Raw genomic sequence first — 9,682 nt, forward strand, 5'->3', positions numbered from 1 at the left:
CGACGGTGCTCGTGTGCGATGACGGGGCTCATTTCCCATTATACTCGTTTACATTGGCATGCCAAACTCTCCCTTTAATGCAGCTGTTGTGCGTGCATGCGGCGACGGGACTCCTTTCTATCTCTGACCCCGCCTACTTACCCTTGAGTGACACCCTCCTCACACCTATATATAACCTATTGTTGCAGAAGCCCTTTCCTGTTCAACAGTTCTACTGCTATAACTTTCCACCTGATGACGATTGCTTGTGTTGCAAACACAACGTCGTGATTCATTTTTATACCTACCTGACTTTACCAAAAGAACCAAAGATTATGGAGAAAAATTATTGGTCAGCAACTTTATTATTAACGATACAACATATCATCAACACAAGCAATTGAATCATATATAATCCAAGGTGTTCACAATCACGAATCCAATGCGACCAATTGAAAGCAATTACTGAATCGTTGCCCATCAGTGTGTCTAGTTGGCAGCCATGGTCTGGTCAATCCAGCTGCGCAGGGCGGTGACGCGCGCGTACACGGCCGGCATGCTGGTGGAGCACGAGCTGCTGCCCCACGAAACGATCCCCACAAGGTTCCACACGCCGTTCTTCTCGCACACCAGGGGGCCGCCGGAGTCACCCTATGGAGAAGACACGCAAGGTGCATAGCGACAAGAGTATGAAAACGACCTTCGATGTCGAGACAGAATAAACTAAAATCTGCCTACCCATCTTTGATGACAACTGAGTTGTGTTGAGATACACTTCACGTAGATGGTGGTGAAAGTCTGCAATCATTCCACATTTTTTAAAGTATTGTATGTGCATTGTGCATGGTAATAATGAGCTGTCACTAATTTATATTTGTTGATTTAAAAAAAATGATATTCCCACTTAAAATTAAGCATGTCAACCCTATTATCGTGGCAAATACTTTCATCGAGGGTTTATTTTCAAATACGTTACATTTTACAAGATAGGCCCATAAACCCCACCATCCTTAAACCTTCAGATGTAGATATGAAACACATGCTTCAAATATAACAACTTTAGCTACGTAAAGAAATACCGTTAACGTTTACCATGCAGGAGCTAGCTCCAGCACCACCAGCGCAGATCATGACGCTGGTGATGACGTTCACGGTGCCCCACTTCTGCTGGCAGGTGGCGGTAGGCACAATGGGCAGAGCGGTCTGCTGCAGGATGGGCGGCGTGTTGAAGGCTGTGAACGCACACATAGAAGAATACCAAATAACATAGAATAATGGTTAGATCATCTCTTTTGAGGTAACAGATCATATAGTTGATCATGTTTATTGATAACTCTATTTGCACGAATTAATCTCAAATTTGTCAAGTCCATCTAGTTGTAGGAAGTCCACATGAATACCATGCACAAAGTAAATTGTGTTAATTATTGGTCATCGATGCTCACCGGAAGAGCGGACCTTGCCCCAGCCGGAGGTGACACACATCATGTTATCAGCAAAGACATCCGAGGCGGCAGGCAGGCAGACGGGAGAGACACGGTCCACGATCTGAGCGGGCTGAGCCAGCTTCAGCAACATGATGTCGTTGTTGATGTTGTAGGAGTCCCACTGCTGGTGAGTGATGGCCTGTGTGTGCAAACAGAACGAGATGTTAGAATACCTTAAACGATCTATGTTTGTTTAATTCAGGGTACTTGTTTAATACACTTGGTCTCTATTTTCTTAATTTTTTCGGTAAAGTCATGTAGAAGGGAAACGATAAAATAATAAAAAAAAATATGTAACAATGTTGTTTTATAAAACCGAAAGATCCAAGAAAATGAATCCCTGCAGTAACGAAAGCTTTGAATCAAAAACACTTGGTCTCTGTTGAACTTCATCCATTTCAATGTCTAACAAGTTGAGGGGAATGTTCATGAGGTAATTTTATAGCTCGCAAGTTTACCTTAGAGACGACAAGAGACTGGATGTTCTCGGCGTTGGAGTTCCTGTCGTGCTCGCCCAGGACGACGCGGTCAATGGACGGGCTGCGAACGCATTTAAGAAAACCGAACATTTACTGATTGAGAAAGATATTCTGCCTCGTTTTAAATCGTTAACAATGAGCGGTGCTACGCTGGCGCAGTGACTCCTGCATTCGCTTACTTGAACTCGCAGTGGGCAGCGGTCACCACCCATGAGGGGTCGATGAGGGAGCCACCGCAATAGTGCCACGTGGTGGAATCCTGTAGTGGCAAGACGCGACAGAATTGGTGTTGTGTCGCACTCTGTGACACGCGTAGCACACCTCACATACCAAATAGCACTTCATATGGGCTGACTGTCATGTCTGTTGGGAACACCGCGATACGGTTCATGTTAATGTGGACTCATGATACGCTAACATTGAGGACTCACCTGCAGGGACACTTGCCAGGGCCAGGAGCCCGACACTGCATCCTCGCCATTGACGATACGGGAGTAGCCGGTGATGACCGGCTTGATAGCCGGGACACCGCACCCTATAATACATCAAACACCAGGTTAAAGCATCTCCGTTCTCAATGAATTGTGGACCTTGCTTATCATTGCAAGTGGTCATGAGCCATTGTTGAAAATTCTCCATAAGGCAACTCTTGACTTCCCACAAAGTGGCTTCCTCATTGAAGTGACCTGGGAGAAATAGGTCACTGAAAACTTCCATAAAAAATCTCACATTTATATCAACTTAAATAGATGCACGGCTGAAGGGGCTAATACATTTTGGCCAATAACCGAGTGAATGTCTTTTTAAAAAACTAAAATGCTGCATCTGAAATACCAATGACTATCATAGACACTCACCGAAGGTGGCGCCGATGAAGGCGAAGCAGGAGACGAGCCAGAAGAGAGACATTGCGACTGTGGTAGACGGTGCTGGCCTCCTGCCGTTGGGAAGCCCCTTTTATACAGAAAATCTGCCGCGTGGCAGTGAGTTTCAACTATAAAATCGATTGCAGCCTTTGCCCTTAGATGGCTGGTACATGTCTTGTGCCATATGAGGTGAGTCGATACGTTCTCATGCAGAGAGGTGACGTAAGCTCAAGTTTTAACATTTTAAGTTTTGAGTAATATATTGAGGTGACGTTGACTATAACGTCTGAAATGCAAAGCTATCGCCATTTTTGTGAATTAATATTCTATGATTATCGAACAAAAGTATTAGTTTCATTGCAATGAAATTAAGTGCAAATGTCACGAAAGTATTATATTGACGGCCCTGAAAACAAACATATTAAGATCTAACAAACTGAAGTTATTATTTTTCATTAAGTAATTATGATTTTGTGCCATACTTTGAATTTGCATCGTAGACAAATTGGCTTTTGGAGTGATATTTGAAGTTGATCTGTGCCATGAGAACTAGCATTTTAAAAAATGGTTATTTAAATGAATGTGCAATCAATACCATACTACCCATATTTTCTCACGAGTGTATTTTCGTGGATAACTGATAAATTGGGGTCAGGTGACAAAAAGCGTTGAGAAAAAACTCAAAGTGTGCACGACATGGTTGAACATTTTTGGTATCATATTCTTGGTTCATATTCTTGGTTCTTTCGGTAAAGTCACGTTGAAGGGAAACAATAAAATAATAAAATATATATAGCAACATAGATATTTTATTATGTTCTTGTTTCCCTTCAACGTGACTTTACCGAATGAACCAAGAATTTGAATCACTGCCGTCACGAAAGCTTTAAATCAAAATTTAACTGATAATTCGTGCATTTGCAAGCAAACAACATGTTTAAAACAGTCCCTCTATGTAAAAAAATATTTTATTCTGGTGACAACATATGACAATCGAGTAAAATCACGTTTTGATAAACATGCCTGTTTTGATAAACGTGTCCATTGAGAGACGTTTCTTAACGAAATCTAAAAATGAATAGTACAAAAGTACATGCATTTTATTTATCAGGTAAAACACACTGAGCTGTTAGCGATTTTTCATAGATGACCTGGCCACACATGAGAGCTCATCAAAGTTACTTTTCATGTGGGAACTTGTAGTAGCCAACGCATATTTCTAAACGTGGAGTTGAAAAATCCACACGACCACGGGAAGAACATGCACATTCATTGCCCTGTAACTCCTGGGAATCATTGCACATTGCCCTTGTATTATTCTTTGAAACGCGAGTAACTTGTTTTCTCTCTGCCTTGACCCTTGCCCAGAAATATGGGTATTTGATAGGCCGGTGGTTTGAGAAAAAGCAACTGTAGTGGAGTTTATTTTTTTAAGTTTTGACCGGACTCCGCCTCATGTTCCGAGCTGGTTGTTTGGGTTCTCTGCACTGGAGAATATGTGAAGGCTTTTTGGATTTCATTTGTAGACTTTAACCAGGCCAACGACTCTGGAACGAGGATCTGTGGGAACACCTAGGTTGTTATGGCATCCCGGGGAAGAAAGGTTGCTTCCTTTAACACTTGAATAAAGGGAATCAGGCTTGTTTACATGTATAAGGTTACACATCAGAATGGTTTGATATTCGGACAGGTGTTCAAGGTTGCATTTTGTCAATCGCTCTTTAATATTGTGCTTGACTATTAATCAAATTACAATTACAACATGATCCATAATAGAGGTGTTTGGGTTAGATCGCGTAAATATATATTTTTTTACAACATGAGTCAGCTTCTTTGGTTCTTTCGGTAAAGTCACGTAGAATGAGAATAAAATAATAAAATAATAAAATAACACGATAAAATTCTCACGACGTTTCGGCCACAACACAAGTGACCTTCTGCAGGTGACAGGCAGTCTCCAGCATCTCACCAGAATATGTTGGTCGAATGTGCCTCCATTACACTGGCTGCTGAAGCTACACTAGGCCTCTGAAAGCCTGATTCCACGTTCCAGGTTTTGGAACAGAAGGCAGCTGCACGGCAGACTGATAACATTAAGGAACATCGCAGGCGTCAGAGAATGTTCAGAGCTTGAGCAAAAGCTGACCAAGAGAAGTATCTGACCTCGCTGACTGATGAAGTTGAGTTAGGACTGTCTCAGAGGAGGTGGTGGACATACTGTCATGGCTACGATCACCAAATCAGACGGCTCTCCTTGCTCATCGGTGGAAGATGTCCTGAGCATTATGCAGCAGTGCTGAACCACCCACCAACAGATGCTTGTCCCAATTTGGCAGATAATGCAGCTGACTTTGACTGCCAAACTAACACAGACCCTCCTACATCAAAGGAGTTTGGCATGTCATCATTAAGCTTAAAAATGGCAAAGCAGCAGGGTTAGATGATATTTCTCCAGAACCGTTGTCAATTAGCATGTTGATTCACTATTTAGGCATCCGTTTGACTGACATCTTCAATGAGTGAAGAGCTAGATCCATGTGGCAATGTGTGAACATTTGCGTTGTGTTAATGTGCATATTTCTAAATAAATTGTTCTCACAGTCGATTCATTCACACCTTCCAATGGATGAAGCACTCTCAGGGCACAAGATTCTTCTCCTCACCCACAAGGCTCTCAATGATGCTGTTCCCTCACATATACATCGCCTATATGTCCAACAAGAGTGCTTCGGTCATCCGATTCTGGTCTGTTGTGTGTGCCGAGGTGACGTCTCTTCAACGATGATGGGTGACCAGGCCTTGTCTCATGTGGCCCCCAGGCCATGAAATATACGTTCATAAGATGGTCGATCCACTGACTCCCCACCATCCCCTCGTTTTATTCAAATTGAACCTTAAGACGCAGCTTATTTATGAGAACTTGTGATATTTCTTGAATCCTTTGTTTTGGGGTTGGTCTTTATTGGTGTGAGCCTGCCTGCATGTGCGTGTGTTTTGTGACAATCTGGACACAGTCCCATTGGTGAGCTCCTCTGGCAGGTAAGGCTGCGTTGGCTGGGGCATGTATCCGACATGTCCAGCCACTACATGCCCGGTTAGAGGGAGCTAAATGGGCTCGGCACGGGCTAAAGAAGAGATGGAGTGATGTGATACAAGAGGATATAGAGCTGAGGGGACTTACCGATGACGAGTACCAGCAGTGTCAAGATTGGAGGCTTATGAAGGACGCTACTGGGCAGTTGGAGGCAGTCGCCCTCCAGCAACAATGAAGAGCGGAGGAGCGACGCTCACAACGAGTTGGGGGCTTGCGGCTAAAAACAGCAAGTTGGCCCAGTAGGGGGCACAGGTGGTGCATCTCCCAAGCATCTCACTCAACCCATAGCATCTAGGTCTGTCCTGTGATCTCCTGCCAGCGAGTCTTTGACACCTCAAGTGGCTTCAAAGTCCATCTAGTTTGACGATTGGCGGTTGTTGTTGTGTCTTGTGATCTCCGGGTGAGAGACTCTTTAGAACTGTAAATTAGTATAAAAATGACATCACAGTTTAATTACGTAGCACAGCGCCAAATGACACAATTGTCCATTTGTTGTGGCTATCGAACTTGCATCCTGTGGGTGTTTAAGGAGACGACCTTGTGTCCTACCCTCTTATTAACTTCAAATTACAGTGGGCGGGGGGAGGGAGGAGGTCGATATTCTTGCAAGACAAATAATGGAATTAAAGGGATGATGCATGAGAAAAGATCATGTGCATAAATTCACATTCAGGAACTTATCGCATGACTTTGATGAAAAATATATTTAATTGTGTATAACACCTAATCTGAATATTTTCCACATCAAGTTGGGATAATTAAGCTTACTACGTTTTTTGTAACAATCAGTATAGTTACACCTGAAACTAAATACATAATATTTAGTTGGTTCTTTTGGTAAAGTCACGTAGAATGGAAACAATTAAATAATAAAAATATAAAACAATAACATTCTCACGACGTTTCGACTGCAACACAAGCAATCATCGTTAGGTGTAAAAACCACGGCAAGAAAATTTGAAAAAAGTGGCGGGTTTTTTTAACGTTAGCACCACGGAGAGCGATTTGGCAGTTATTCAGATGGACGAGTCCATCTATGTTCGGAAAAGAGGAGGGGGGAGACGAAAATAATGGATGCGGTCTGAAAGCCACCGTAAGCGTGAACAATCAATTAAGACCCGAAATGGTTTATCAAATCCTTCCAATGATTCCTAAGCCAGAATCCATCTTCTCAGTTGAAATTGTCCCTTCTACGTGACTTTACCGAAAGAACCAAGAATATTAATCCCTGCAGTCACGAAAGCTTTAAATACAAATTTTAATACATAATACTTTTAAAATATATATTTTAATCCTTCACAATTTGCCACGTTTGCAAGTCTGCAAAATTCCAGTAATGACACTGCTACATTAACCTACATGTTAAGCTATATTTGCATTTAATGCTTACTTTTAAGTAGTCTAATCTTACAACGTATAAATAACTTTTTTTACGGATAAAATGTATTTTTGAAATAAACAATTCGACCAATAAAATATATACCCACAGGTATGGGAAAATCCTGAGTGAGACCAAGAGACTACATGGTCAATGACTCTAAATATTTAATTTCTACTTTTTCAAAATCTAATTTAATTTGTATAAATGTTTAAATATAATTATATCTGATGTCTCTTCAAGCTACTTTTCACTAAGGGGTGCACTATCTCGCAGGGTCTTAGACTTTGTCATCTTTGTCAGATTGCAGTATAACTTATATGGTTTTATATTCCGAGAGCTGATTTTATTATTACAATTATTGTTGACCGAGTTGAATTCATCAAATCACTACACTTTGATAACTCGGTTTAGTTTCATCTGGCTGGAAAATACATTTTAACCCATGCAATATATCAGAGACATGACCTCCAGAATGAGCGTTTAAAATAAAGAAACAAGGTTTCAGAAACTTGATTTTTGTTCAACAAAAAAGTCAAAAGTGTCTCCATGCTTAAACGAGTAGTGGGGAGATATCATCTGAGTTGACGGACCTGAGCTAGTAGTTAGAGGTTCTACGCTTACGTTGCATGTGCCAGTGACTGCACACAATGTTACACTTATTTGATCAATTCCGGACGGATGATATGCAGATTCCACGTTTTAACTGCTCCCCACACCCTCTTAGCCACAGCGCCAAATGACTGGCCACAAGTTTTAATCAGTTTTAAATCCAGTGAAGTGTACACGCTCACCAAAGGTAGCGCCCAAGAAATCGAAACAGGAAAGAGCCAGACTAGAGCCATTTGTGCTGTGGTAGATGTACCTGAAGTTCCTTAAGCTAAATACGGCATTTTTTTACATCGGAAAGACGTTTGGTTTGGCAACCTCTTTCCACGATAAATATGCAAAGATAAGCTTGTTTTATCATTGAAGGTCAGAACACGACAGTCATCTGGTGAGCTTTAGTAAATTCCCACGCATATTGCAAGAAGGGATGATAGCTACTGTAAATGGTTGCAGAATCATGGCGTGGTTACTAAGAGATGGAACCTGTCCTGAAAAAATGTCCATCAGGAAGATGGAGCAATGAAATCGGCTCGTGTGTATCAATCAATAAATATTAATTTTCTGTGCCAATATCGCCCTCAGTAAAGTAGGCATCAGTGCACATTACAACAGAACGGGACCGGTACAGCGGCATAGAGCAATCGGTGGATTTTGTACATCGCAGGATCGTAAGATATATGATATAGCTTGGGGAGGATTTTATCCAACAGATTACTCATCATGGCTGCTGTTGATGAGAAGATGAAGTCAGGCTTTTCCCATGTTACATATCATTTCACTTTTCATGTTCTCAATCTTTATAAAATAAACATGTGCTTCGTAGTGTAATGCAAATTAAACTTCACTTTGCCCACAAAATATGAATACGTTGGTTCGCTACAGATACAAAAAAAAATAGGTGGTTTACTAATTATGGGAATATGTGTTGGATATAGTGCAGTGTGTACAGAAAATGATGTATATGCATTTTCACCCATTCTCATTACTTGTAAACCTCTGAGGTAATATTTCTATTGGTAAAAATAACCCTTGTGAGGCCTATTTTAGGCGAAAACAGCAACGTTTTTCCTCATATCGGTGGCTTTAGTGCAAGTTTTTCTTCTTGCCTGACTCCTGCCGCTGATGTGAGCAATGTGCTCTCTTTATACATTGTCATTTTCAGCTGTTCCTTTCTGGTACATGGCGTTTAAAATTACGTTTCTGTTTGAATACAGACATTAAATATCTCATCGTTATTTTACTTTAAGACAAAGCTGACTTACATAGACTAATTGGCATCCTATCACAGTTCGTGTATCCATTGTTCACCGAGATAAAAGGAACCCAGATAATGGACGTTTTAGAGGCCAACCGAACCAAACGAATAACCTGGATTAAAAAAACGGGTTTCTTCCTTTGACCACATAACCTACACACGGTACTGAATGAATCTCAGCATTAAAAAGAGATTACTATCAACCGCCATTATGCCTGACTTTATTATAAACAATGAAAATACATTTCACTCCGTTACCCAAGATGTCAGAAGCCGACATCTTCCTGTGGATGATCAAACTCGTTTACGCATAACACGTGGAGATTCTATTATCAAACTCGCTTATGGGAAGTATAAACGGCGAGGTTTTTGCAGTGTAAATACCATATAACTGGAATTACACTACTCATGTTTACATGCCAAACACAGATCAAACTTCTGCACATGATAATTTTCGTAAAACAATGGATTAGTTAAGACAAGAAGAAGCCTGTACTTCCCTAACTATATTTCACAAACGATACCTATTAACTGT

The 9,682-nt window shown here is 41.1% G+C and overlaps 1 protein-coding gene across 1 annotated transcript; it reads right to left on the minus strand.

The window, feature by feature from the left end:
• Nucleotides 1-325: 325 nt before the first annotated feature.
• On the minus strand, nucleotides 326-2,909 carry LOC116944078 (chymotrypsinogen B-like). The gene is made up of 7 exons (XM_032957490.2): nucleotides 2,803-2,909; nucleotides 2,377-2,480; nucleotides 2,125-2,204; nucleotides 1,925-2,006; nucleotides 1,425-1,605; nucleotides 1,072-1,211; nucleotides 326-630 (listed from the first exon to the last, which is right to left on the minus strand). The coding sequence occupies exons 1-7, from the start codon at nucleotides 2,852-2,854 to the stop codon at nucleotides 469-471; spliced, it is 801 nt and encodes a 266-aa protein (XP_032813381.1). The 5' UTR covers nucleotides 2,855-2,909; the 3' UTR covers nucleotides 326-468.
• Between the last annotated feature and the right edge of the window lie 6,773 nt (nucleotides 2,910-9,682).

This window comes from Petromyzon marinus, chromosome 20 (genome assembly GCF_048934315.1).
Source record: "Petromyzon marinus isolate PM22_M1 ecotype Great Lakes invasive population chromosome 20, UKy_Petmar_22M1.pri1.0, whole genome shotgun sequence".
In the NCBI taxonomy this organism is placed as follows: Eukaryota; Metazoa; Chordata; class Hyperoartia; order Petromyzontiformes; family Petromyzontidae; genus Petromyzon; species Petromyzon marinus.

What these genes read in the sequence shown, in the direction of transcription:
- LOC116944078 (XM_032957490.2), bottom strand. Translation starts at nt 2,854, where the DNA reads ATGTCTCTCTTCTGGCTCGTCTCCTGCTTCGCCTTCATCGGCGCCACC. An exon ending in AGTCTCTTGTCGTCTCTAAG is followed by an intron (nt 1,606 to 1,924) that starts GTAAACTTGCGA and finishes TTGCACACACAG; the next exon opens with GCCATCACTCACCAGCAGTG. An exon ending in GGGCAAGGTCCGCTCTTCCG is followed by an intron (nt 1,212 to 1,424) that starts GTGAGCATCGAT and finishes GTGCGTTCACAG; the next exon opens with CCTTCAACACGCCGCCCATC.